The following is a 27079-nucleotide window of genomic DNA, read 5'->3' as shown; positions in this document are numbered from 1 at the left end:
TATTATCTCAGACAGCCAAACTGCCTAGAACCCTGGGGGAAAACAACATGAGTGCCACTAAGTACAGTGGAGCACTGAGTAGCCCTTGAAACAGGCCAGGCTTGACCTCCCTGAGACAGACTCCAGCTGGAAAGACACGTTTGGGCCAGAACTTTTGTCTTTCCAGGGCTTTCATTTAGTGCCATTTTGTGAGTAAGGAATAAGAATAAATACAGGGCTGGAGAGATGGCTCAGTGGTTAAGAGCACTGACTGCTCTTCCAGAGTCCTGAGTTCAATTCCCAGCAACCACATGGTGGCTCACAGCCATCTGTAATGAGATCTGGTGCCCTCTTCTGGCCTGCAGACATACATGCAGGGAGAAAGCTGTATGATGTATGTATAATAAATAAATATTTTTTTAAAGAAAAAAGAAATAGAAATACAGAGTATTCCTCTGGGGACCACAGAAGGTAATGGGAGGGGAGCGCTCGTCTCCTAGACTGTACTCACCTTACTGTCCCCCACCAGGGCGGCTACTTCCCTGAGAATGTCAAGGCTATGACCAGCCTGCGATGGCTAAAGCTGAACCGCACAGGTCTCTGCTACCTGCCTGAAGAACTAGCAGCTCTGCAGAAGCTGGTGAGGGGCGGGGTAGGACGGGGCGGGTCCCCATCCTCAGGGCTAGGCCAGGTAGGCTTACCCTGCAGGAAAGAGGAGTCACTGGAGAGGAAACAGAAATAGCTGTGGGCAAAGCTAATGGAGTGGAGTGGGCACCCACCTGGGAGGTGTGCAAGGAGGGGACTCTTGGGGTGGCCTTCCAAGATGGTGCAGGGACAGGGGCAGTAGGCAGGGGCCGGTCATCTTAGGTCCCCACCTGAGCCTCTGACTCTTGTCCTGTCCAGGAGCACCTGTCTGTGAGCCACAACAATCTGACCACGCTTCATGGGGAACTGTCCAGCCTGCCTTCACTTCGGGTGAGTGTTGGCCAGGGCTGTGGTAGGGTCAGGCATGGGGCAGAGACGCTCTGCCCTCCTCACCTCTGCCTGTGTTGCTACAAGAGGGCTCCTTGTGTGCAGGAGCTCATGAATGGGAGAAATTTCTGAGAGAAAAGCGAGGACATTCCAAAGCCCACTACCTCCTCGGACAGTTGTGAACACGGCAATGTAAGGAGAACATGGTGCTAGGCCACGTTAGTGTGTCGTATGTGCCTTCTAACCTACCTCATAGGTAAAGACTCCTGGCCATGCAAAAGTCACCCCCCAGGCAGCAATGTAGCTATGTGACTGGGCCGGGGAGGTGGCCTGAAAATCAGACTCTAGCCAGCCTTACAGGCTTCAGTCAGGGTTATCCTTCGCAGGGCCAGAACCCCAAGATGTTCAGGGACTGGGACCTGGACTTGGACTCCCTGACTCTAAACCAGGACTTTGCCACTTAACTGGCTTACTTTTCTCTTGTGACAAAGCACAGGACCAAGGCAACTTAAAAAAACATATTTCATTCAGGAGCTCACAGTTCTAAGGGTTTGAGTCCATGACCATCACAGTGGGGGGAACATGGCAGCAGGCAGGCATGGCACTGCAGCAGTAGCTGAGAGCTCATGTGTTGAGAGAACCATGAAGCAGAAAGAGCTGGGAGTGGTGTGGGCTTTTGAAACCTCAAAGCTTTCCCTCGGTGACACACCTCCTCCAATTAGGCCACACCTCCTAAACCCTTCCTAAACAGTTCCACCAATTGGGGAAGAAGCATTCACATATATGTGCCTATGGGGGGCATTCTGATCCACACCATCACACTGGCTAAGCAGCTTTAGCAAGTTCCTCCCTTTCCTCCAGCAGGCAGGTTACACTTAAGAAAATAGTAGATTGCTGGGTGGTGGTGTACACTTTTAATCCCAGCACTTGGGAGGCAGAGGCAGGTGAATCTCTTGAGTTCAAGCCAGCCTGGTCTACAGAGTGAGTTACAATGCAACCAGGACTACTCAGAGAACCCTAACCAAACCAAACCAACAACAGACATGACTCTTGCTGCATTAGACATTCAGATTCAACAGTAGTCCCTGTTCCCCTAACCCCAGCCTTCTGCTCAAACTTCTACACGTCTAAGGGAGGTTTCGGGGGTACACGACAATGAAGTGACTTATCTAGTATCACGTATCTAGAGAATTAGCTGATTTGCCCCAGCCTGTCAAGGCCATGACTAGCCTGCAGTGACTGCATTGAACTGTACATAGGATACAGACATACATGCAGGCATTGACACATGCACATACGAGGAAAAAGTGCATTTTGCTTAGCCAGTGGCATAGAGACTATAACCCCATTTATGGGAGGATAAAGTAGATAAACAGAGACTTCAGGGCCTCCTGGGCTACCACGTGAGTTCACGGTCCAGCTGGACAGGCTAGAATTAATTAACCTTAATTCAGAATAAAAAGTGGAGTTGAGCGTAGTGGTGCATGCCTTTAATCCCAGCACTCGGTAGGCAGAGGCAGGCAGATCTCTTGAGTTTGAGGCCAACCTGGTCTACACATTGAGTTTTAGGATCTACATAATGAGACCCTGTCTTGGTAAAAACAGGTGAGTGGGGATGCGGTCCAGTGACAACATGCATGCTTGTCACACCCAAAGCCTTGGGCTTCCATCCCAGTTCCACAACTCTGAGGCCCATGTTGGCCTCGGAAACACATTGGCACTGGGTTTTAAAGTTTGAAGAGCACTCACTGGGAGGCTGGGAGAGCAAAGGTCAGCGGAGGGAGAATACTCAGACCTGGCTTCCAGTTTCTGAAGAAGCACCCCATGTGGCCTGTGCTTCTCTCTAAGGGCGGAAAATGAGGATCAAAACATCTTTCCTTACTCTCCTAGGCCATTGTAGCTCGAGCCAACAGCCTGAAGAATTCTGGAGTCCCCGATGATATCTTCAAGCTGGATGATCTCTCCGTTCTGGTCAGTGGTCACCTGCCCACCTGGACCCTGTGATGCTCAGCCATTCAGTTCTCACTCATGATAGCAGCCTCAAGGGCCGCCATCATCCCTTTAGAGTGGTCAGTGCTAAGCTCACATCACTTGTACACTCAGTTCCATAACCCAGGCCCCTTTCCACTCAGAATCTATTTCCCTCTGGCCTGAATATTCTTGTCACTCCGTGTCCAGTGTCCTGCCAGATCTTTGGGTGCGGAAGAGGTATGGGGGAGAGGGGATCCCTGGCCTGACCTTTTCCCTACTCCTTAGGACTTGAGCCATAACCAGTTGACAGAATGCCCACGAGAGCTGGAGAACGCCAAGAACATGCTGGTGCTCAACCTCAGCCATAACAGGTTCTGGGGAGATCAAGGGCATGGCAGGTGGGCAGTGCAGAGCCAGGTGGGCAGTGCAGAGCCAGGTGGGCAGTGCAGAGCCAGGTGGGCAGCGCAGAGCCAGGTGGGATGGAGAACTGATTTTCAGCCTTTCCCTTCTGCACTACAGCATTGACTCCATCCCCAACCAGCTGTTCATCAACCTTACGGACTTGCTGTACCTGGACCTCAGTGAGAACCGCCTAGAGAGCCTTCCCCCTCAAATGCGCCGCCTCGTGCACCTTCAGACACTGGTGCTGAATGGAAACCCGCTGCTGCATGCACAGCTCCGGTAGGCGCCTTGCTTTTCCTTGCATCCTGAGCCTCAAGTCTCAACACTGCCCTGTGCTTGCTAAACATCATGCCCCACTCTTTGGTCATGTCCTCCTGTGCACTCCACCCCTAGCTACCCCTCGAGTGGACTTACCCTTGGGTGACACCTTTCTTCGCAGGCAGCTCCCGGCCATGATGGCCCTACAAACCCTGCATCTGAGGAACACTCAACGCACCCAGAGCAACCTCCCCACTAGCCTGGAGGGCCTGAGCAACCTTTCAGGTCTGGACTATCTGGGGACCCCCTAAGTTTTCACCCCTTTGAGCTTACCAACTTCCTTGGGGATTAAGGGGCTGAGTCCTGCTTCTTCAGTCACGTCTCAAGGATATGTTAGGTAGGACCTTGCTATGTGACTCTGGCTGCCTGGCCTGGCCTGGTACTCACTGTATAGGCAGGTTGGCCTTGAACTCATAGCAGTCCCGTCTGAGCATCTCAAGTGCTGAGATTATAGTTCTGCACACAGTGGTCAATTTCCATTGTATTTCTGTCACTAGGCCACCTGCTATGAGGAGTCTCTCAAATGTAGAAACTGCAGGTCATACAAGTTACGTGCATAAGACCACACAACCCGGTGATGGAATAGTTGGAACTGAGGCTTGTTTCTGGTGGCTGCTCTATGGGTCCTAACTGATGTGCCCTTCTATGTCCCAGACGTGGACCTGTCGTGCAATGACTTGACAAGGGTGCCAGAGTGCCTGTACACCCTCCCCAACCTGCACCGCCTCAACCTCAGTAGCAACCAGATCGCAGAGCTATCTCTGTGCATCGACCAGTGGGTGCACCTGGAGACCTTGAATCTGTCCCGCAACCAGCTCACCTCCCTGCCTGTGAGCTTGTGCCTGAGACGCTGGGTGGGCTGGGCAGGAGTGCTGGGTTCTGCTCTAACTGATGTCCTCCTCTCCAGTCAGCCATTTGCAAGCTCACGAAGCTGAAGAAATTGTACCTGAACTCCAACAAGCTGGACTTTGATGGGCTACCTTCTGGCATCGGCAAGCTCACCAGCCTGGAGGAATTCATGGCTGCTAACAACAACCTAGAACTGATTCCAGAAAGTCTCTGCAGGTGCTGGCAGCTCAAGCTTGGTGGTCAGCCTGCGTCCTGCTAGTGGCTCCATCCCATCCCACACCCAACTTGGGGTTCCCAGAGTCCCTTTTAGGAAGCTAATGCCAGAGTATAGGTCAGAAGGACTTCAGCACCATATTTGTGTGGGTCCCATCCTCTTCTGAAAATCCCTGGCCCTAACTATAACACCATATCCCCTAAGGCTGTGCCTCACTCTGTCTTTACAGGTGCCCAAAGCTGAGGAAACTCGTCCTGAACAAGAACCGCCTGGTGACCCTTCCTGAGGCCATCCACTTTCTGACAGAGATCGAGGTTGGTCAGGCAGGCCGGCTAGGGTTGGAATGGAGACAGGGTATCAGGAAAGACGGAGCACAGGGTGTGCCTGTACCTCAGAGTGAGAGGCCAGCAGTAGCCTCCCAGAGGCAGTGCTGCTGGGGAGAGCACCCTCTTCTCAGCAAACCTTGGTGCCACTGAAGCCCCACGGGCAGCTGCAGGGTGGCCAGGGTCAGGACTTAGTTCCAGGCCCCAGCTAGAGACTGAAGTTAGAGGCTGCTTGGAGGTGAGTGTCCTGTCCAGACAGCACCTCTGCTCACCTCACAGGTCCTGGATGTTCGAGAAAACCCCAGCTTGGTCATGCCGCCCAAGCCTGCTGACCACACCGCCGAGTGGTACAACATTGACTTCTCACTACAGAACCAGCTGAGGCTGGCGGGTGCCTCCCCGGCCACAGTGGCCGCCGCTGCAGCTGGTGAGTGGAAGTGCTCTGGCCTGGGAGCAAGGGCACTTCTCTGGACTTCTGCTTACCCTCTGCACACTGGGTATAAGGGTGGGGTTGGCCTCTGGCTGAGTGTCCACTAGCCAGCCCAGCGGCTCAGATGCTTGACCTCCTTCACATAAGTAGGGAGCGGGTCCAAGGACCCCTTGGCTCGCAAGATGCGGCTACGGAGGCGCAAGGACTCGGCACAGGATGTTCAGGCCAAGCAAGTGCTAAAGGGCATGTCAGACGTTGCCCAGGAGAAAAACAAAAACCAAGAGGTAAGTCAGGTCAGAGCTGGTCTGGGCAGGCCTGCACTCTCCGGAGAAGAGGGGCCCTGTGGTGAGGGCAGGAGGAGGCTGGTCTCAGTTTCTCCATAGAGTCAAGTCCTGCTCCTATGTCCCCAGGAAAGCACAGATGCCCGAGCACCTGGGGGAAAGGTACGGCGCTGGGACCAGGGCCTGGAGAAGCCACGCCTTGACTACTCGGAGTTCTTTACGGAGGATGTGGGCCAGCTGCCTGGGTTGACCATCTGGCAAATTGAGAACTTTGTGCCTGTGCTGGTGGAGGAAGCCTTCCATGGCAAGTTCTACGAGGCCGACTGCTACATTGTGCTCAAGGTGGGCCTGGCTCCTAGTGTCTGCATGGTGTGACAAAGTGAAGCCAGTGGGGAAGGGGTGGGCTGGGTTTGGGAGCTGAGGCAGCAGTGGCCATGCATGTGGCCTGGAAAGCCCTGGAAGGCCCTCATGGCTGATTACTTGATCTCCTCAGACCTTCCTGGATGACAGCGGCTCCCTGAACTGGGAGATCTACTACTGGATTGGCGGGGAGGCCACACTTGACAAGAAAGCCTGTTCTGCCATTCATGCTGTCAACCTGCGCAACTATCTGGGCGCTGAGTGCCGTACTGCGCGGGAGGAGATGGGCGATGAGAGTGAGGGCTTCCTGCAGGTGCGGCTTCCGGCAGGGGCAGCTTGGGCCACATGCAGAGGTGGGGCAGGGGGGCTAAGGCCAGAGGCACACACAGCACGGTGAGGTCTGGGACCCTAAGGTGCTCAGATCCTGAAACTGGCTGACGGGGAGGGAGTGCAGATTGTTTTGGAAGCTGATAGACAAGTTAAGGAATGTGGCTGAGAGATAGGCTGGGACCAATGGCTGCCAGGATAGATTACAGGTTAGAGCAGAACCAAACCTAAAAATAAACCACAAAGCCAGTTGGCCAACTGACTTACCCCTACTACCAGCTGGGTTCCCTTTAGAGACGTAGCCTGGAGCTAGAGAGTTGAGTCCAGGCCCTCCCGGGTTTGCAAGCTTCACCCTCAGACTGTCCTCCATTTGGGACAGTTTTGTGCAGCCCTGTGCTCCAGTATACACCTCATGCTGTTTAGAACGACTGTAGGTTTGTACACACACTTCAGTTGTGTAAACTCCACCAAGCCTAGCAGGTACTTGGTGGGGGCAGAGAACAACTCCGTCATGAACCATCCTCACACACATAGGTGTTTGACAATGACATCTCCTACATTGAAGGCGGAACAGCCAGTGGCTTCTATACTGTGGAAGACACACACTATGTTACCAGGTAAGCACGCAGCAGCGATGGGTGCGATTGGCTTGGACTGCTGGGATTGGGCAAGGGTGTTAGGTCAGGTGACCTGGGTGCTCACAATGAGTCTTTTTTTTTTTTTACTTTATATTCACTTTTAATAATGATATACCATAAAATATAGCGTGATCAGCCATCTTAAAGGAAGCCTTTACTTTTGCATGGTGTCTGGCTGTGTAAATTACTGACTAAAAAACACAGTATTCAGGCTGGAGAGATGGCTCAATGGTTAAGAGCACTGACTGCTCTTCCAGAGGTCCTGAGTTCAATTCCCAGCAACCACATGGTGGCTCACAACCATCTGTAATGGGGTCTGATTGTCTCTTCTGGTGTCTGAAGACAGTGATAGTGTACTCATATACATAAATAAATCTTAAAAAAAAAAAACCACAGTATTCAGCCATGCCTACTATGAGTCATTCTTGCTCTGCTCCCCAGGATGTACCGTGTGTATGGGAAAAAGAACATCAAATTGGAGCCTGTGCCCCTCAAGGGGACCTCACTGGATCCGAGGTGAGCTCCCGTACCATAGGAAGCAGGGGTGCTTGACCTCAGTTGCCTCCCCACAATGAAGAAGCAACCTTGTTAACTTCTCAGAACTTGGCAGAAAAGCCTGAGGTCTGCCCAAAAAGGGGACCAGAGCCCATCTGGTTACATTACATTACAGCTCTTCCTGTCCTGTCCAGGTTTGTGTTTCTCCTGGACCAAGGACTGGACATTTATGTATGGAGAGGGGCCCAGGCCACACTGAGCAACACCACAAAGGCCAGGTAGGTAGATCTTGTGGAATGTTCTGGGCAAAGGAAGGCTTCCCCTAAGAACAGCATGGCCTTGCTGAGAGCTTGCGTCTGTCCCTAGACTCTTTGCAGAGAAAATGAACAAGAATGAGCGGAAAGGGAAGGCGGAAATCACGCTCCTGGTGCAGGGTCAGGAGCCACCGGAGTTCTGGGATGTGCTGGGCGGGGAACCCTCTGAGATAAAAAAGCATGTGCCTGATGACTTCTGGCCGCCCCAGCCCAAGCTATACAAGGTGAGTCATGGTGCCGGATACAGAATGAGCCTGAGGTCAGTAAGTTGGTTTTGCTGAAGGCTTTGGGAGAGAGGGCATCTGTCACCTGCATGAGAAGCTCAGGTCTAGAAAGCAGCTTTGAGGATGGAGCTAGCATGCTCTTCTAGAAGGCAGAGCAGAAGTCCCAGAGCTGAGCCTTTGTCTTAGCTTCATGAACAGGACAGATGAGAAATCAGAAACAGTAAGGATCTAGACTAAGCAGGCAAGGAAAACTTGTATTTAAATGCCCATCCAGCTGAGTATGGTGGTACATACCTTTAATTGCACCAGAGGCAGGAGAATCTCCATGAGTTTGAGGCCTGCCTGGCTTACCTAGCAAGTTCCAGGACAGCCAGAGCTACATAGTGAGACCCTGACTTAGAAACTAGCCACTCCCAACCCCCCAAGAGCTACAGAGATGGGCTAGTGGATAGAGGCACTTGTTCTTCCAAAGGACCAAGGATCAAGCACCAGGGCCTACATGGTGGCTCTCATTCCCAGGGGTATAACACTGCCTTCTTGCCTCTCTCTATAGGCACCAAGGATACATGTGATATACATACATACAGGCAAAATATGCATACTTAAAATTGGCAGGGGCTGGAGAGATGGCTCAGCAGTTAGGAGCACTGTTTGCTCTTCCAGAGTTTCTGAGTTTGATTCCCAGAAAGCACATGGTGGCTCATAACCACCTAAACTGGGATCTGATGCCCTCTATTGGCAGGAGACATACATGCAGATAGAGCACTCTGTATGCGTAAAATTTAAAAAATCCTTTTAAAAATAGCACTTAAAAGCTGGGCAGTGGTAGTGCACACTTAACCCCAACACTTAAGAGGCAGAAGTAGGTGGATCTGAAGCCAGCCTGATCTGTTGACAGAATGAGTTCCAGGACAGCCAGGGTACACAGAGAATCCTTGCCTCAAAGGGAAAAAAAAGTATTTGAAAGCTCTGTAGTACAGCACTTTTCTGGTGTGGGCAGAACCCTGGTACTGCTCTGTGTGCTAGGGAAAATAACAGCAAACACTAAACCTTCCATTGGTAAGAACTCTTTAAAATGCCATTCAGTTTGAAGGGAAAACAGCAAGGGAGGGAGGGAGCCCAGCTCCAGATGTGGTGGGGTCTCCCATTCCCATCGATTCTTCCTGCCAGGTGGGCCTGGGGCTGGGCTACTTGGAGCTTCCGCAGATCAACTACAAGCTCTCAGTGGAACACAAAAAACGGCCCAAGGTGGAGCTGATGCCAGGAATGAGGCTGGTAAGATGGAGGTTGGGCATGGGTCCTATGTAATTCTGTGTTGGTCCAGTGCTGACCACTAGCTATTTGTCCTACAGTTGCAGAGCCTGCTGGACACACGATGTGTGTACATCCTGGACTGCTGGTCTGATGTATTCATCTGGCTTGGCCGCAAGTCCCCACGCCTAGTGCGTGCCGCTGCACTCAAACTGGGCCAGGAGCTGTGTGGGATGCTACACCGGCCACGACATACAGTGGTCAGCCGCAGCCTGGAGGGCACCGAGGCACAGGTATGCCCCCACACCCAGAGGCTTGCTTTCCACTGCTCATCATGCCCTAACCCCTCCGCCGCTGGCCAAGTGGCCTACTATACTACAGAGGTGGCCCAAGTCCACTTATCTTTGTGGAACCACCCATTCTGTAGCCTGTCCCAACTTTTTGCTAAGCTACACCTCCCCAAGCCTTGCTCTGGCTCCCGATCAGAAGCCGTCCCTTGAGTGCTAACCAGCTCTTCTAAGCCTTGCTTGATTCCTCCAGCCTCCACCTTCTGTGCCGTACCTCTCTCCAGTTATGGCATTATACTGTTCAACACAGGTGTTCAAGGCCAAGTTCAAAAACTGGGATGATGTGTTGACAGTGGACTACACACGAAATGCAGAGGCTGTGCTGCAGGGCCCGGGGATCTCTGGGAAGGTGAAGCGAGACACGGAGAAGAAAGACCAGATGAAGGCTGACCTCACTGCACTCTTCCTACCTCGGCAGCCACCAATGCCACTGGCTGAGGTGGGTGAGGCCTGTGTGAGGGGCATGTGAGAGGGAAGGGCTCTGCACAGCACAGTGCTCAGATGTACTTGGACCCGGGGTAACAGGCCGAGCAGCTGATGGAGGAGTGGAACGAAGACCTGGATGGCATGGAGGGCTTCGTGCTGGAGGGCCGGAAGTTCACTCGACTGGCAGAGGAGGAGTTTGGCCACTTCTACACACAGGACTGCTATGTCTTCCTCTGCAGGTGCCGGGACAAACCTCAGCCTCTTGTTCTCTTCCCTGTGCGACCCTTGCCTACCACTGCTTACCACTGTTTGAATCACAGGTACTGGGTGCCTGTGGAGTACGAGGAGGAAGAGAAGCCAGAAGACAAGGAAGGGAAGGCCTCGGCAGAGGGCAGAGAAGAGGAGGAAGCAGCAGCTGAGACAGAGGAGAAGCAGCCAGAGGAGGATTTTCAGTGCATCGTTTACTTCTGGCAGGGCCGGGAGGCCTCCAACATGGGCTGGCTTACCTTCACATTCAGTCTGCAGAAGAAGTTCGAGAGCCTTTTCCCTGGCAAGCTAGAGGTGTGCGCTCACAAAAAGCCCTGAACTGTGCCTTAAAGCCTATGGTTGGGATGGTAAAATGATCAAACCAGACCTGAGGAGGCTTGACCCTTGAAAGGGAGGCAGGGTCTAGGGAACTACCAGCACTTCTGATCTCCAGGTAGTACGCATGACACAACAACAGGAGAACCCTAAGTTTCTATCCCACTTCAAAAGAAAGTTCATCATCCACCGGGGCAAGAGGAAGGTGACCCAGACTCTCCAGCCGACCCTCTATCAGATCCGGACTAATGGCAGTGCCCTCTGCACCCGGTAGGTACCTGGCCTGGGGAGGGAGCAGGATCCCATGGTGGGGGTAACACTGCTGATTCCCCTTCCCCCAGGTGCATTCAGATCAACACTGACTCCAGTCTTCTCAACTCTGAGTTCTGCTTCATCCTCAAGGTGAGGCTGTGGGCAGGACAGCAGAGCAGTGTGGTGGGCAAGAGCTGAGCTGACCAAGCCCTGTGCATGCCTAGGTCCCCTTTGAAAGCGAGGACAACCAAGGCATCGTGTATGCCTGGGTAGGCCGGGCATCAGACCCTGACGAAGCCAAGCTGGCAGAGGACATCCTGAACACCATGTTTGACCCCTCCTACAGCAAACAGGTGACCGAGGGGCGGGCAGGCGGGCAGGCGAGAACAGAGGAGGGCCCTGGCTGACCAGCCCTTCTCACAGGTCATCAACGAGGGTGAGGAGCCAGAGAACTTCTTCTGGGTAGGCATCGGTGCACAGAAACCCTATGACGATGACGCAGAGTACATGAAGCACACGAGGCTCTTCAGGTGAGTGCCCCTCATCTCTCCTCTAGCGTCTGTGTAGGCATTGGGACAGACGCACAAGGCTGATGATGGCACGAAGTACATGGAGCACACAGGGCTCTTCAGGTGAATCCCTCTTCCAACCTTGCCCTTCCCCTTGGCTGTTGCCTATCAGGTGCTCCAATGAGAAGGGCTACTTCGCAGTGACTGAGAAATGCTCTGACTTTTGCCAAGATGACCTGGCAGACGATGACATCATGCTGCTAGACAATGGCCAAGAAGTGAGACACCCCCCACCTCAGACCCTGCATACTGTTTTAAAATGAGAGGTTGGAGCTGGGAATACTGGGGCCAGCAGGAAGTTTCCCACCAGCCACATGCGGAGTGCTTGTGCATCACATCTAAAGACCCTAGGCTCAACTTTTAGCACTATGAACACCAAAAGGGCCAAGAAACCCATGTGACGATTTCATCTTCTCTACCCTCAGGTGTACATGTGGGTTGGGACTCAGACAAGCCAAGTGGAGATCAAACTGAGTCTGAAGGCTTGCCAGGTAAGAATGGGAGAGTACGGAGCCAGCCTGACGGGTCCCTCCATCATCCTGGACAGACATTGGGAAGGGGCACTGTGGTCAGTCAAGCAGGCCTGAGAGGACTACCCAGGCCCACTGTTTTCCTTACCAGGTATACATCCAGCACACACGCTCTAAAGAACATGAGCGGCCACGCCGCCTGCGCCTGGTCCGCAAAGGTAACGAACAACGTGCCTTCACCCGCTGCTTCCATGCCTGGAGCACGTTCCGTCAAGCCCCAGCCTAGGCAGTACCTGTGACCCCAGATCCAGTGAGGAGGAAGAGGCCTCCTAGTACCTGCTTCATCTACTCACATCCTGCAAGCAGCACACAGCCCAAAGCCCTACCAGTGTGTCCACGTATGTGCAGAAGTAGTTTAAAAGATATTAAATGCTTTTATTTTCAATATTAAAAAATCAGTACTTTTAATATTAAAACAACTAGTTTTTTAAAAAAGAGAAAAGCCGAAGGTGGCATCTACAGGGAAGCCCATCCTCACTGCCAGACACGTGCACGTGCACACGCGCGCGCGCACACACACACACACACACACACACACACACACACACACACACACACCCCGATGACCAACTTCAGTCACGATGCCCAGCAGTTTCCAGTCACATGCGCATACACACAGGCCAGGAGCAAGTACCAAACTGCTTTAGAAATGACTGGCCAGTGCAGTCCAGGCGTTAGAAAAATACTCTGCTTGAGGAGAAAGGAAGTACAGTATGGAGTGCAAGAGAGAGGAGCCTCGCACACCCCCTCCAGCTGACCTTAAAGCTGGGGGTGCTCAGGGCCCAGCATCAGTAAGACGGGTCAGTGTTAAGGGGCTTGGCAAGACTGCCCGACGGACAGATGGTGATCACTAAGGTGAGCAAACCCAGGCTACTCCAGCCCGCAGGGCAGGCAGGCCCTTTCAGTGACAGCCTGAGATGGGCTTGCTGGGGATCTAGGAGGGTACCACGTAGAAGAGGGTATGGTTAGTTATCTATGCCCAATGTAGGCTGCTGAGGCACTAGCTACTAAGGCCCAGAGAGCTCCAGTCTCCAGCTAGGCTGGGTCCATAGTAAGATATGGTCAGGGCACATATGGTCCATGTGCTGGCTCAATAGGCAAGACCTATCAGCCTCAGTGACTCCTGTGAAATGGGCTCTGTGAACAAGAGGAGCATCAACTCCTACACCTACACCCACAGGGTCAGAGGTGGCCTTCTAATGCACAGGACTTCAATGCTGACAGGCCAGGTCCTTTCTAGCACTGAACTGTGATAATCATGACTAAGTCTCCTAGGCCTAACAGCCAGAGGAAGGCTGCTAGGCTTCCAGGAGTGATGCCATAATAGAAGCCTGCCAGGGTTCCAGCTGGAGGGATGGCAGCCGCTGTGTGATAAGGCCAAGCTGCCCCACAGCACCTCATTCAATCAGAAGGGTGTAGGCCCGACCAGCATCATCTGCTCCCAGGTTCCGCAGGTTCTTCTCAGAGTCCTCGGGAGAGCTGGGGAGGGGCAGTAATCAGAAGGGCTGGAGTAAAAAGACCTCAAGTTGCCCTGGGAATGGAGGCTTAGGAGAGGGCAGCTGGCCTCACCCAAGGAAATCCTTCACATATTCCGCAGTGACATCCCCTGTCGTGTCCAGCATGGTATCCCCACTAGCAGCTGAGTCAATGGACACAGGCGAGAGTGTGGCCTCCAGTGGTTCTGTGGTATCTATTGGAAGAAGTGCTCCTCAGTATCATCTCCCGTGCATCTAGAGACCAGGTACTAACGATAGATAGACCACAACAGGACACGCAGGCGCACACACAAGCACCCTCGCCTCTTCTGGCAGCTTCCAGCCCCGGCTCAGTGGACCTGAGCTTACTTATGTCTTCACCCCTCTCCCGCAGGTACCCTCAAGCCAGTGTCTGCCCCAGCCCCGTGCCCTCTCACCAGCGAGCTTGCTGTGGGCAGAGCTAGGGCTTCTTGGGCTTCCTTCACAGCTCTCTGGGGCCAGAATGATGTTTCTGGTTCCATTAGCCTGGCTCAGCTTGGGTGACTCTTGAAGCCTGTGGCTACAGAAATAGATGGGAGTGTGACAGGGACTATTACTGCAGTTGCATCCGATCCCCAAGCCAGAAACAGGTATTAACACCAGGGAGTGTGGGACCCAGTCCTCACAAACCTGGGCTGGGTGGCATTTCGGGACCAGCTGATATCCAGAGAACAGAGTGGTTCTGTGATATTGCGAGCACTCAGTGAGAAGCGTTCAAATTCCGATGGAGAAATCAAGTAAAAGCCTGTGAGCGGGAGAGAAAGGCCAAGGAGCATTTAAGACTAATACAGCCCAACCCTTGGCCAGCCCCTTCTTGGTACATAAGCAGAGTCTGGGTTTTCTGCACACCTAGCATTTGTTCCCAACCTGTCCAGCCTCACCCTGCCCATGGCGTGTGAAGACACAGGAAGCGATGCCACTGATGTCCTCCTTCCGGATACAGGCGTAGTGCACCTGAGGCCTCAGGCCAGGCACCGAGAAGACGTGGACATCACCCAGGTTAGTGAGGCAGGCAAGGCAGGTCTCAGCATAGTCCTCAGATATCACACTGGCAAATGTAGCCAGGGCTACCTTCCGCACACGACAGCCTTCGTGGGCTGTCAGCTTGAATTTGGTCTTAGCACTCACCTTGGGTAGTGTGAATACCTGTTGACAGACATCGAGTTAGGCCTGGCTTAGTCGTAACCACAAAGCTCCTTGGCTGTAGACACCCAATTGCCCTGCAGGCCTCAATCCAATTGTGCGCTGTCAAAATGCCACGCACTCAACCAGCCCTCCAGCGCCTACAGACCTAGTCCAGGCTTCGTGGTGCGCCCACCTCATCTCCATCCTTGGCAGATCAACTAGACATATTCCTATTTCTATGCCTGGTAACCTCTAAGTACCAAGATTCAAGGGCTTCCCACAGGCTCTTGGAGAAGGAAGGCTGTGAGGTAGAAGGCCTTAGGGGATGTAAGGCAGTGTTAGACACCCAGGTGCTTCAGGGGCTTCCACTGGCTAACAGCTCTTTGATGGAGTAGGAGGGATTTGGGTCTCAGCAGATAGGGGAGATGGGCAGGACAGGGGTTCTAAAAATCCAAGCTGGGGGCCTACATGGGTCTCCATCAGCCACAGATGCTCACCTTGAACTGTTCCTCAGATGCGATGAGCACAGCATGCCCACCTTGCATGTCAGGCGCCTGTGCTAGGTCCCGGGAAGCCTCATACGGCTCAGGCAGCGGACGGCCACGGCCATCCAACACAGCAATGGCCACCACGGGTGCCCGATGCATTAGTTGCACCTCCTTGCCCAGCACAGCCTCCACTGCCTGCTCAGGCCGCTTTTCACCACCTGCCGTGGCTGCTGGAACCTCCAGCGCATAGGCAAATACAGAGCCCGAGTTGGTGCCTGCCCACATGGTGGGCCCATGGTGGGTCGCTGTTGGGGACAGGTAAAGTAAGGAGGGCCTCCTGAGACCCCATTCCTCACAGTCCTTCTCCCTCACTCTCACCTGTATCCTCATTTCCTAACTGGTTGCAGGGACCAATGCTCCTTCCTATCTCACACCTGCTGTATAGCCTCAACCCACTGGTCTGAGACTCCAGCCCAGATCCAGAGACACAAGTCACCTTGACATCTTGAAGGGAGGTACCGGCCACAAACTAGTACCTGATACCACTAACTCAACAAGCTACATCCTCAACTCATTGCGGCAACCACAGTGCCCTCCTGCAAGACTGGGTATGGTAGCACACTCCTTTAATCCCAACACTCAGAAGCAGAGACAGATCTCTGTGAGTTAAGGCCACCATGATTTACATAGCAAGTTTCAGGGAGCCAGGACTATGCGGTGAGACTCTATCTAAAAAGCAAGCTATAAAGAAAACCAAAGACAAAAGAGTAAAGCGTGCTGACACTACCCGGGATGGCAGCTGAAGGATATGGGTGACTATACACTACCTTCTGTTTCAAGCTTAGTATTAAACAATGTAAAAAGCAAAGAGCCACAAACATAAGGCACAGAGAGGACTTGCCACCATAGACTCGATTCCACATTCCACCAGCTCTGCCTGATCTGTCCCCACCTGTGCCACCTGCTTACCACAGGACCTCAGCCATCCTGGCCCTCTCTGTCCAACTATCATGGCTTCCTTGCTTCTGTTCAACTGTACAAACCCCAAAATATGTCTCCTATGGGAAGCTATACAGGTGGCTGTCAAGGTGCCCCAAAGTATAACTCAGCATAGAGTCGTTGCTCATAATGCCACCTCCCCCATCAGTACAGAGGTCATTTAGCCTCTCCAACCCTTGTCCCTACCCTGGCCTCACCATCTCGAAGGAATGTGTCAGCAAAGTAGAGGCAGCGTACAACACCAGAAAGGGAGTCATCAGCAGAGCGAGGCTCGATGCGGCGCTGCACAGGTGTCATCTCCACGTCGTGTGGGCATGTCTGCTCTGCCAGCTGTGCATTGGCCTCCTGCAACTGGAAGGGCCCGAGGATCTTAGGTGTACTCTTCCAAGAGCCCTCTCTGCCCAGTATCCAGCAGGCACCGCATCCACGCACCTCCTCCTCAGTTCACCACACGGGACGCATGGCAACTGAACAGACCTGAGGGCTCAGGCCCAGGGCACTGACGTGACAGACCCAGCTCACCTTGCTGCTGGCAGTGGTAGCCCGTTTTTTGCCTGAGACACGGCTCTTGCGGATACGCCGGAATGACTGTCGCAGTGACTTCTTGAGGGACTTCACCCGGGACAGTGGCCCCTCCATGGCCAGAGAGTCATTGGGGTGAAGGGTACACCTGGGGATGACAGGGCCAGATGTGCTGTGGAGCTACACAGGGATCAGAGCCAGGCCAGGGAGCCTGAGCAAGCTGGCAGTAGGGCTGAAGAGCTGACCAGTTCTCTCACAGGAGAGATTATAAGGGCTTTCCCAGTCAGCCTGCTGCTGCCACAACCTCTGAAAGGAAACTGAATCCCAGACCATTTTCTTAGGGCTCTGCCCACCACATACGCACAGACCTGGCCAGCACAGGGCTCTTGCGCTGGTAGTCAAAAAGGCCAAAGCCATGACTGGTCCCAAAGGCCACGAGGCTCCACTCAGCATGGAGTGCAACAGCAGTAACAGCAGCGGGCGGCAGGCACTGTATCAGCACGCGAGGCTGGAACCCGGCAGGCCAAGGCAACGGTCCCGTGTGCGGGCTCAGTCGCTCGTGGCCCTTCCACGTGAAGCCCTCCCGATCCTGGAGAAGATCCACACTGGCCACACTGACGGTGTGCTCTCCCGGCACGTCACTGAGCTCCAGCACCAGCACCTGGACCACACAACACGGAGAGAGGACTTAGCAGAGCAGAGGCACTCTAGACCCATCCTGACAATGCCAGAGTGGCCCCATAATTCACCTACACAGCAAATACCCTTTGAATACCTACTATGTACCAAAGCCTTCATTGAGCACCAAGAAGCTGTGGTGACCTCATAATATGCTGGCTCCTGCCCTCCTGGACCCATGTGACTCCTTGAGTCTGTCTTCCACTGAGCAATGACTAAACACTAGGCCCTTCAGACACAGTCAGTGCTAAAGGTACTCTGTGACTAAGACCCTGTTGCTGTAGAGCACATCTTCACACACACATTCCTGCTCCTGGCCTACGTCCTCTGTGATTCCCCTACCCTCACTCAAGCCACTCCCACACCTCCCCATACTTGGCATCTGTTCTCACCCCTGCCAACCTTACCTGGTACTCAGTTCCCACTCTGACCTATTGCCCACATTGGCTTCCCTCTACCTCACCACACCCTTCAGGGCTACCTCCTGAAGAAAGCCTTCCCAATAGCCACATCTGGGGATACCAACCACACCTGGCCTGCTGTGCCAGCCACCACCATCTGGGCTGTGTACTTGCAAAGCGCAACCTTCTGGATTCCTAGCCGGGGATCATCACTGTAGGGATCAAAGCAGCCCACCTGAAGGGATAAGAGGAAATGGTGATGCAGGGCAGAACTATGACCAGCTCAAAGGCCAGCCCTGAGGCAGGGGGAAGGGGAGAGGCACCTTGCGGAAGGGCGGCCAGTCATCCTCCACAGCCTGGGCCAGGCTGTCAGCATGTTCGCAGTCCGTCTGAAAGAGGCCAGCTGTGCTCAGTTTGTAGAGTGGCCTTAGCGCCACACCAGAGGCGTCCCAGAACCGCACAGTGCCATCCTCATGGCTGTAAAGAGGGTGAGTATCAGAGCCTACTCTGGGAGATCCACACTCTCTCACTTATTCTTCTAGTGGCCACTATAGTGACTCTAGCTGGAGTCTACTGCTCATAGCAAGCACCAGCTATGCAGGGTGAACAGGTGCCCAGGCTACCCCCAGAGCCTTCTGAACAGGCTGGAAGGAAAAGGAGTGACCACGTTGACAACTAAGAGATGGCAGAGGGGAGCAACGGATACCCAGAAATCATAGCATATGCCCCAAACCCCAGGAAGGGCACGAAGCCCACGGGGGCCTTGCAGGTAAAGCAGTAGAAAGGCCGGGCGACAAAAGAGGGGGAAGTAGGGAGAGGGAGAAAAGTAGACAAAAGTAGGGTACAACCTTGAGATAAGCTACCGAGCCCTACTGGGTTCCCAAGACAGTTGGAAAGGAACTAGAGAATAAGGTGGTTCAGCTCTCCAGCATCCCTGAGGCCATAGCAAGCTCCCAACAGGAGAGGGCAAGCTGCCTTGAGAGGCCTGAGGGTCCCAAACCAGGCGGGAGGGAGGGAAGGAGGGCAGGCATTTAGTAAGGCCTGAGTCACCAGTGCCCAGACCTAGCCTGGCGTTTCCAGCACCTGACTGGTGGAGTCAGTGTAGGCCAACCCAGATTTTCCAGTCCAAGGCAGGCAAGCCAGGTGGGTGGAGCCTGGGCTTGGCTGGAACTCAGTCCCAGGCCAAAAGGAAGTGCAGGGTAGGGCTTTGAGCCAGAACCAAGGGAAGTTTCCTAACAGGAACAACCCGGATAGGATTGGTTAGGACTAAGCCTGAGTCACCGAGCACTTCAGCACCCAAAGAATCTGGGACATTCAAGAAACAAATAAGGCCTCATAGGTACAGGGCCTTGTCTGCCACCCACACCTACCCGGTCAGCAGTAGCCCACGCTGCGAGGGTTCCTGGGCCAAGTTCCGGCCCCCAGTAATGGGCCAACTCTAAGAAAGACAACAAAGATGGGACCTCAAAGTTAGACTGAAGGTTTCCCTCTCATCCTGGACATATCCCCACCCCCCCCACCTCCAGTCTGGGCTAGACATTGCCCTCCACAGAACAGCCCCCACCTCACTATCCTCCCACCCCCACCCCTGCCGGCTCACAAGACACCCACACTCACCAAGGCACTGGAGGCAGGCTGTGGGCTCTGCCGCTCGCCAGCACTTACGATGCGGGCCCACAGCTTGCTGGGCACATTGGCAACATGGGCAGAGCAGGTGATCGCTGATGAATGCAGTGGAGCCAGGTAAGGGGCAGGCACAGCTGGCCAGCCTGGTGTCTGCAGGTCCAGCACCACCAGCTCTTCCTCCAGAAGCACGGCTAGGGCCTGGGGGTTGTCAAAACCTGTGGAATTGGGAGAGTGAGCTCAGCTTAATGCCAAACTGGGCCAGCTGGAGTGAGGGGCGCGGAATACACACCATCCTCTGGCTGTGTGCTGTGCACCGTGAAGAAGTCAATGACACGGGAGGTGAAGTCTAGGGTCACCAGTGTCTCTGCCCGCAGTACACTCACACAGTGGCGGTCACCATAGCTGGCTCGAGGCATGCCACCACTGAAGATGATAAAGTGGTCTCTGCAAGGGGAGGCGTGCCATGTGAACCAGGAGCTCCTGGAGAACTGGGCACACGCTGGACAAGCCAGTAAGGGCTTCACCCTTATATACCCAGAGCCTGATCCTCTAGTCCCCAGCCAGACAAGCCCCTCCCACACTGCCCCCCTCTACCTACCCTGACTCACAGCTCCGCCACAGAATCTTGTTGATGGCCTTGCAGGGGAAGGGGCCTGGGGGTGGGGAGAGTGTCAGACCTCCCATTCCTCATCCATGTGCCTCTCCCCAAGGTATGGCCCATACCCAGCAATACCCCCCGAGGCTCCTTCTGTAGATTTTGCTGTGCAGTACCCTCAAGGCCAGCTGGCCCCAGTCCCCACCCTTCCTCAAGCCTCCCAAGTGCTCACCATAAGGTGTGGTCACTACAGTGGGCTGAAGCGTTGGGGGGCTGCCAGTGTCTGTGGACCAGATGGCATAGCTGCCATCACTATGTGAGCTGATAATGTTGCTGCCACCACGCCCCCAACACAGGCTCTCCAGCTGCTATGGATGAGGATAGGATAGCATGAGCCTGCGGGTGTGTACAAGGGCCTGGAGGAGGAGCTCATGCGCCTCACCTGCTTACCTGGTTACCCAGGAAAACGTGCTCCACAGACTGTGTGGCCTGGCTCCAGATGACCAGTAAGCCCCGACTATAGCCTATAAGGATCTTGCTGGGGTCTTGCAGATGTCCCTGGAGTGACTCCACAGGGCCCAAGGCCTTTCCACACCGGTAGTCATCTGGCACGCTGCAGAGAGTGCCCCGGAGAGTCAGGAGAACTTCCCAGAATGAGAAGGTTCTCCTGCCTGCTGCTCACCTGCTGCTCACCTGCGCAGGACCTCATCTGGGCTGAGAGTCTGCCCCTCCAGCAGTGCCAGGGTGGCGACATCCAGGAAGAATATGCTACCACTCTCGGTCCCCAGAACCACGGTATCGCCAGCTGCCAGCAGGACCACAGTGACTCGGGTTAGACCGGCAGGGAAACTGCAGGAGAGAGGGAAGAGAATAAGGGCGAGCCCATCTACCTGCTGGGGAAGGCAGAATGGGCTGGACCCCTATGAGCTCTCTTATACCTCTCTGCATTCACAGGGCCTGTTCGTGGCATAGCTGACACCCCAAGAAGGCTATGTGCAGTGTAATTAGCCTACTCAATTATCCCCTAGCACGCCAGCAAAGAAAGGGATAAAAATAGGTCCCCCAGGTCTCAAAAGACTCACAGCTCACTCACTACCCTGCCTCTCAGCCCGAATCAGAGCACTGCCCCAGCCAGGGCTCCCAACACCAACCTTCTAGACATCTCAAACTTTAGGGACTCAAAAAGTGACCAGGACAGGCCAGGAACTAACCTGTGGGCAGAGGCTATCCCATTCTAGCTATTTCCAGCATACCTGAGGGACACCTGCCTGCTGTGTACAACCAGGCATCCTACTAGCACCTCATCAAGTCTGCCCTGGAGCACAACTATCAACCATTGCCCAGCCTATCCTAACTCAAGAAACCAGCAGGAAGGTCAAACAGGGTTCACACACCAGTAACCCTACACTTGGGGAGACTGAGGCTCAAGAACCACTAAAAACTCAAGGCTAGGAGTTGGGGATTTAGCTCAGTGGTAGAGCGCTTGCCTAGGAAGCGCAAGGCCCTGGGTTCGGTCCCCAGCTCCGAAAAAAAAAAAAGAACCAAAAAAAAAAGAACCAAAAAAAAAAAAAAAAAACTCAAGGCTAGCCTGAGACTTTGCTGAAATTACCTTAGCACAGAACGGTTCTAAATCCCTAGAGAGTTCAATGCCAGTCTAAAAGTCTAAGGAGTTGGGTATATAAAATATTCTATTCACTGGGACCTCCAAAACTAAAGGCTCCCACAGTGGGAAGCGCAGACTGCCCACTGGCCTCAGACTCAGCTAGCTACACCTCTCTTCAAAGGATACCACTTCAAACAGGGTTCTATCCAGGCAGGGCTCCTGAACCACAGCAGAGCAGGCGCATAGGCTTCTTTAATACCTCTACCCAGTGGCTGGTCCTCCAGTACCTGGCATTGTCAAAACTGGGCCGGCTGGGTGGGTGGAAGCTGAGCCCTTCCTCCAGATGGGCACAGCCATTACGCTGGATGATTTCCCACAGATGTAAGCTGCTGTCGTCTAACAGGGTCAGAAGTCGGCCCTGATGGGAAGGAGCAGAGACCAAATGGGGAGGAGAACATGGTGATGGGGACTACCTGATGCTGGTGAAGGAGGGCAGATATTTACCTGACCAGGCAGGAAATGCATCTGGGTGACAGTGGCCGCATCCCGGTGTAGGCCTGTAAATTCCACTCCGGGTGCCCCATAGCTAAGGTAACTTGTCAAGAACAAACACATGTAGCCAAGCCAGGACAGTCAGACTGATCTTTTCCAAGACCTGCCCATCCAGGAGTCCAGCAGTCTCCTGACAACCCCCCACTTCCTAAAGAAACTCTGCTCCTATACCCAAGGTGCACACAGAATCCACACAGCCTCCCACCCCAGTAGGGTACTGCTATAGGTTTTCAAGCCCTCATCTGTATAGCAGGCTAATGACTCAAATCCAGAAAGCGGCTGCCAATGGAGTAAGAATAAAAACCTGCTTAGCACTGTGGCTCCAGCATGGTACATCTGAGGCCTCGGATGCACCTGCAAGACCAGGCACCTTGGAGTAGAGGCTAACCATGCCTAGACAGAACCCCAAGCTCCCTCCAGAGCAGGGAGCAAACAGATCTCATCTTCCAGATGAGCGCACAGACCAGACGACAGGAGACCCGCTTGAACAGGTGCCCTGAGACCCAGCAACTCCAGCACTAATGGTGGCCAGCAAAGCTGACGGAGCCCAAGAGAACTAAGAGAGGGGTCAGCGATGTTGTCCCAGTGACAAGGAAGGAGCAGTTGCCTGGATATCGAGCTGGGACTCCCTGAAGAGGCTGGCAAGGATGACAAAGAGAGGACAGGGGCAGCTGGCAGGATGCAGGGTCTCCCAGGAGATAGGACTGCCCTGCAGGAGGAGGGGAGGCTTTCCCAACCTCGGGGCTCATGGCTGTAGGAATTTAAAGGGAAGAGGGAAGAGAAAGGGGATCTAGGCTTTGGCCTCCTCATTTGTGCTAAGCACGAGGAGCCAATTCCCACAAGGACAGCTCTAAGCACCTGGCAGTGAAGATAGTGGGTGACTCTGATAGGGACACTCTCTGATGTGAACACCCCAACATGATACAAGGTCATAGCAAGTGAAGTGGCAGCACAGCACCCACGGGGCTTAGAGTGGCAAGCAGCTCACCCTGCTAACTGTCCCACCACACACCCAATGGCCCACAACAGAGGGAAGGACATCCCCATCCAGCCACATTCCCTAACACAGGATATCACCTCATAAACCATGGGCCACATGCCCACCCTAACCTAGTGCTCCAGCTCTGGGGGGTTGGAGGGGACCTTTATCAAGCTGCTTCTAGCCAGACTCTGCGCCTCAGTTTTCTTGAAGGCAGGTTAGGGTGGTATTTCCAGAGTAAGGAGACATTCTGCAGCCCGTTGCCCCACCCCCACCCCGGACTACAGGAAAATGCCTGCATTGTACAGCTCCCTCAGCCCATTGTGTGGCACAGGGTCCAGATGGGGGCAGTGTTGCGCTCACCATGCTGAGCCTGGCACTGCTCTCACCCCCTGGGTTGAACACATGAGTCTTCATATTTGTGTGTGTGTGTGTGTGTGTGTGTGTGTGTGTGTGTGTGTGTGTGTGTACACGTACAGGTGCTCATCCTCCCAGTCACAGTTGCCAAGATGATGGCAGGATCACCTAAGAACTGGCAGGCTGAAAGACAGCAAGGGACAGCTGTCGTCACTGCAAACTGACCTCCCCTCCAATCACCCATCTCCCAACAAAAAGACCCTCCCGTCTCTGAAAGGAATCACCACAGGCACAGCAACCTCTTCAAGAGGCCCCAACAAGCACTGCTGTCTCCATGAAGCACCTGCCATGCTGGGATCCCAGCACGAAGCGGGTGGCATATAAGGTCCTCACGATCCCTGAGCACCTCAGGAGCAAAGGATACATCTTGACAGCCCCAGATCTGGTGCCGATGGCCATGATGCGAAGCTCCGGGTCGAAGGCCAAGGCGCTGGGCTGGTTGGGGAAGCCATGCTCCACAGTCTATGAGGGAAGAAAGGGCTCCATGGGCAACACACCTGGGACTTCTGCTTCCACTTAGCCCAGAAGGTGCTGTCCACCTCCTCCCCACACAGAGAGCCAGAAAACAGGAATCCCGGTGCCATCAGAAGTGGGGATAGCATCTGGGACCTGAGTATTGTCAGTATCTAGCGATGCTGATGCTCCCTACTTGCCTCTCCTCTGTGAAGCCTAAACACTAAGCTGCATCCTCCCACCGGGCCGCCCATCGAACAGCTCCCCCGTGTCTCTGCCGAAGTGTGGTTGGGACATGAATACCTCCAAGAGATGTCAAATAAGGACTGGTAGCACATGGCTATAACCATACCATTTGGAAGGCTAAGGCAGAAGAGTCCCGCCACATAATGCGATGTTGTCTCAAAAATAAATAAATAAATAAATAAATAAATAAATAAATAAATAAATAAATAAATAAAAGAAGCCATCTACATGGATCTAGCCATTGGGATGGAATCAGCGGGGTGGCAGGGCCTACCTATGCAGTCTGGGCTGATGACAGTACTCCATCCAGCCTGCTAACACTTTGCAGTGACAGTGAGTCATGCAAGAGATCAGGGCCACCAACCAACCACGCCAGTTGGAAGGGAGAATTCCCTTTCCCACAGAACTGCCATGCCCCGTCTAGACCTGACTTCCTCTAGTTAGCCCCAGGCTTGTAGTTCAGTGTCCACGAGGCATTAGAACAAGAAGGCACGGCAAGTCCCCACAGTTCGTAGTGGGCACCACCAGGCTCGTTTTATGGAAGAGAGGCTAGACCCCTAGTCTAGTGCCAAGTGTTGGCACCCCAACTCCAGTCAATACTTGAGCTCTATTGTTTTAGTTCTAAGACACACAAAAGTAACCCTTCCCACACCCTGCTCCAGGCCCACCCAATGCCTGCCTGGACCAGTGCTCAGTCCCACTGTGGAAGCCAGCCAGCCATTCCTACCTCTTCTACTTGGGGCCCTCCAGGAGATCCCTGCTGATACACAGCCAAAGCCAACTCCTCACCATGCTGTCCCTCTCTGGGCATCCCAGTTCACCTGACGCCCACCCCAGAGCCCTTTGCTCTTTAGCTAGGCAGCTCTTGCTAAGGCTTTGGCATCTTCTGCATTCCTTCTGTCCCCTCCCCCACCAACTATGCTTCACCTGGCACCCCCAAATGACCAGCTCTGAAAGGCCTCCCTAACTGGTCCAGCCTACGTCATCATCCAAGTCCATATCCCCACACCCTCAGCACACCATATTTTATCCACAGCACTAGCCAACTCTGTGAACTTCTACACGTTTTACTCTTCTGTTTTGGCTTTCTGTCCTCATCCTTTCCCAGTGAACAAGCTACCCCTTCAAGGAAGAATTGTCCACTGTGCCCTGGCACCAAGGAGGCAGGGATCCAAATTAAACCAGTATGAGATGCACATCCTATAGGCAATTTGTAATTTGTGGTCTGAGCTGGATTTAAACCCAATACCCAGTGTTCACCCTTGACCACAAGCCCAAACTCAAGAATCCGGGCCTTATTCCCTAGAGATCTCCTAACACCCCCTTTGGCAATCAAACCCTTTCCCCAAGACGGACTATTTCCTATCTTTGCTGCCCACTCAAACCCGGCCTCACCCTCAACTCCTACCATGGTGGTAGCATCAGCCAGGGGGAGCTATGCTTCAGAGCCTCATCATCATAACCACGCAGGTCCCTACTATACAACTCATTCACTGACTAAGACCCATTCTCTTCTTGTTTCATGGGGCGCACCCTCACGGTGAGTAAAAAAGAGGCTCACATCTGAGAAGCCTCTCCTCACAGGTCTTTGGCAGGATCTTAGTCATGGTGTCTGTGAGCCTGGCACCCTGATCATTGCTGTCTGAGATCTCAACAAGAAAAACTGAGCCTTCCCCTGAAATGTGTGCCTCCTAAGAGAAATCCCGGGTCCCTAAGTTCTGCTCAGGACAGTAGCAGCTGCTTCAGAACTCCTACTCCATTGCTATCACACGGCAAGGCAAGAAAGATAAGCCGCCCTCTCCCTACTGAACCTCAATTTTTTTCACGTGTGTAATGGAAATGAGAAATCGAATCTTCAACGGCAGGATGCACACAGGCTCTGGGATAAATGTAACATCTAACCCGAGCCCCAACAGTACAGATAAGAGTCAGTCTTGCGGGGATCTGTATTGGTCAGTGCAGACGAGGTGGGGATTGAGGCCTTTCCCGGGGTCTCTTCTGCACCACGTCTCTCCAACTCTAGTAAGGTCAGGCTGGCTGGCCGGATTGCAAGGAGATCCAGAATCCACAAGGAGTATACTGGCCTCATTTCATGCCAGGGGAAACTGAGGCACTAAGGTATGAAATGCAATTGGGCATACAGACCAGCACATCCCCTGAACTAAGGACCCCAAGGTAAGGTAGAGCCTGGGGAGAAAAGTGGAGGCGCTGGGATTTTCCAACCCCACCCCACCCCCCACTTTTCCCTCTCTCGCCCGCCTAAGAGTTAAAGAAAAACAAAACCTGGCCCTGGGTGTCCCTCGGCCGAGCCGGGATACACACCAAAAATGAAAGAAAAGAGGCCAAGAGTGAAAAGAAGATAGGTCGGAGGAGCCCACTGAGCCCAAGGGACACCCGAGAGAGATATCAGGGGTTCAGAGACCAGGGGCAGGGAAACAAGAGGAGCCCGAAAGCGCACGGCACGGCGCGGGGCACAGCCCGAGACCCCGACCAGGCACACCCGAGCAGCGCGGCGCTCGCAGGGCAGAGGCGGCCCGATGTGGCCCGCCCGAGCCGCCTGCGCCCCCGCCGCCGCACCTTGTGGAAGGCGAAGAGCTCCTGCTTGAGCTTCTCGCGCTGCGGGTCTGCGCCCTGCCGCCGGAACCGAAACTTCATCATCTTGCGCCCGCCTCCGCCACCGCCGCGGGATGCGCCCGGCCCCGCCGGTCCTGAGGCGCGGGGCGGGGCCTGCACGGAGGCGCGGGACGCCACGGACGCCCGCCCGACCCACGACGTGAGCGTGCCCGCCGTGCCGTGCCGCCCCTTGCTCGCCAGACAATGGGCGAGG

The 27079-nt window shown here is 54.0% G+C and overlaps 2 protein-coding genes and 1 non-coding gene across 5 annotated transcripts in view; 1 reads left to right on the top strand and 2 right to left on the bottom strand.

Annotated features, from left to right (window-relative positions):
* Flii (FLII, actin remodeling protein) overlaps positions 1-12449 on the top strand; it is a 13982-nt gene extending 1533 nt beyond the window's left edge. Inside the window, exons 2-30 of one of the 2 annotated variants that reach the window (XM_006246468.5) lie at positions 509-619; positions 883-954; positions 2842-2922; positions 3208-3293; positions 3442-3603; positions 3764-3867; positions 4297-4472; positions 4550-4707; positions 4935-5019; positions 5308-5455; positions 5609-5742; positions 5869-6081; positions 6233-6412; positions 6961-7043; positions 7506-7580; positions 7754-7837; positions 7926-8097; positions 9268-9372; positions 9450-9641; positions 9946-10134; positions 10221-10360; positions 10442-10682; positions 10822-10973; positions 11045-11105; positions 11180-11308; positions 11379-11485; positions 11637-11742; positions 11950-12015; positions 12146-12449. In XM_006246468.5, coding sequence (XP_006246530.1) covers positions 509-619; positions 883-954; positions 2842-2922; positions 3208-3293; positions 3442-3603; positions 3764-3867; positions 4297-4472; positions 4550-4707; positions 4935-5019; positions 5308-5455; positions 5609-5742; positions 5869-6081; positions 6233-6412; positions 6961-7043; positions 7506-7580; positions 7754-7837; positions 7926-8097; positions 9268-9372; positions 9450-9641; positions 9946-10134; positions 10221-10360; positions 10442-10682; positions 10822-10973; positions 11045-11105; positions 11180-11308; positions 11379-11485; positions 11637-11742; positions 11950-12015; positions 12146-12280 — 3747 coding nt within the window. In that variant the 3' untranslated portion in view covers positions 12281-12449. Of the gene's footprint in view, positions 1-508; positions 620-882; positions 955-2841; positions 2923-3207; positions 3294-3441; positions 3604-3763; positions 3868-4296; positions 4473-4549; positions 4708-4934; positions 5020-5307; positions 5456-5605; positions 5743-5868; positions 6082-6232; positions 6413-6960; positions 7044-7505; positions 7581-7753; positions 7838-7925; positions 8098-9267; positions 9373-9449; positions 9642-9945; positions 10135-10220; positions 10361-10441; positions 10683-10821; positions 10974-11044; positions 11106-11179; positions 11309-11378; positions 11486-11636; positions 11743-11949; positions 12016-12145 lie in introns of both variants that reach the window. The other variant, NM_001008279.1, reaches the window with a different exon arrangement.
* LOC120095412 (small nucleolar RNA SNORA15) lies at positions 7151-7277 on the bottom strand. The gene has a single exon (XR_005490886.1). It is a non-coding gene; the product is annotated as a small nucleolar RNA SNORA15 (small nucleolar RNA).
* Llgl1 (LLGL scribble cell polarity complex component 1) lies at positions 12406-27079 on the bottom strand. 2 transcript variants are annotated; one of them, NM_001304613.1, is made up of 22 exons: positions 26830-26921; positions 23918-24015; positions 22110-22191; positions 21893-22023; positions 20696-20851; positions 20453-20615; positions 20235-20370; positions 20006-20060; positions 19697-19851; positions 19399-19622; positions 19152-19219; positions 18105-18258; positions 17912-18016; positions 17071-17363; positions 16703-16850; positions 16378-16531; positions 15191-15486; positions 14450-14714; positions 14199-14313; positions 13967-14088; positions 13624-13744; positions 12406-13533 (listed from the first exon to the last, which is right to left on the bottom strand). In NM_001304613.1, the coding sequence occupies exons 1-22, from the start codon at positions 26908-26910 to the stop codon at positions 13452-13454; spliced, it is 3204 nt and encodes a 1067-aa protein (NP_001291542.1). In that variant the 5' UTR covers positions 26911-26921; the 3' UTR covers positions 12406-13451. The 2 variants fall into 2 exon arrangements, with proteins under 2 accessions (NP_001291542.1, XP_006246581.1); XM_006246519.5 differs by having other exon boundaries at positions 12409-13533; positions 20235-20367; positions 26830-27079.

The sequence above is a fragment of the Rattus norvegicus genome, chromosome 10 (genome assembly GCF_036323735.1).
Source record: "Rattus norvegicus strain BN/NHsdMcwi chromosome 10, GRCr8, whole genome shotgun sequence".
NCBI classification, from domain to species: domain Eukaryota; kingdom Metazoa; phylum Chordata; class Mammalia; order Rodentia; family Muridae; genus Rattus; species Rattus norvegicus.
Note: the sequence above shows the minus strand (reverse complement) of the source record. Positions and strands in the feature narration are given on the sequence as shown.

What these genes read in the sequence shown, in the direction of transcription:
- Llgl1 (NM_001304613.1), bottom strand. Translation starts at nt 26,910, where the DNA reads ATGATGAAGTTTCGGTTCCGGCGGCAGGGCGCAGACCCGCAGCGCGAG. An exon ending in AGCCTGCCTCCAGTGCCTTG is followed by an intron (nt 19,220 to 19,398) that starts GTGAGTGTGGGT and finishes TGTCTTTCTTAG; the next exon opens with AGTTGGCCCATTACTGGGGG. An exon ending in ACTGGCCGCCCTTCCGCAAG is followed by an intron (nt 18,017 to 18,104) that starts GTGCCTCTCCCC and finishes TTATCCCTTCAG; the next exon opens with GTGGGCTGCTTTGATCCCTA.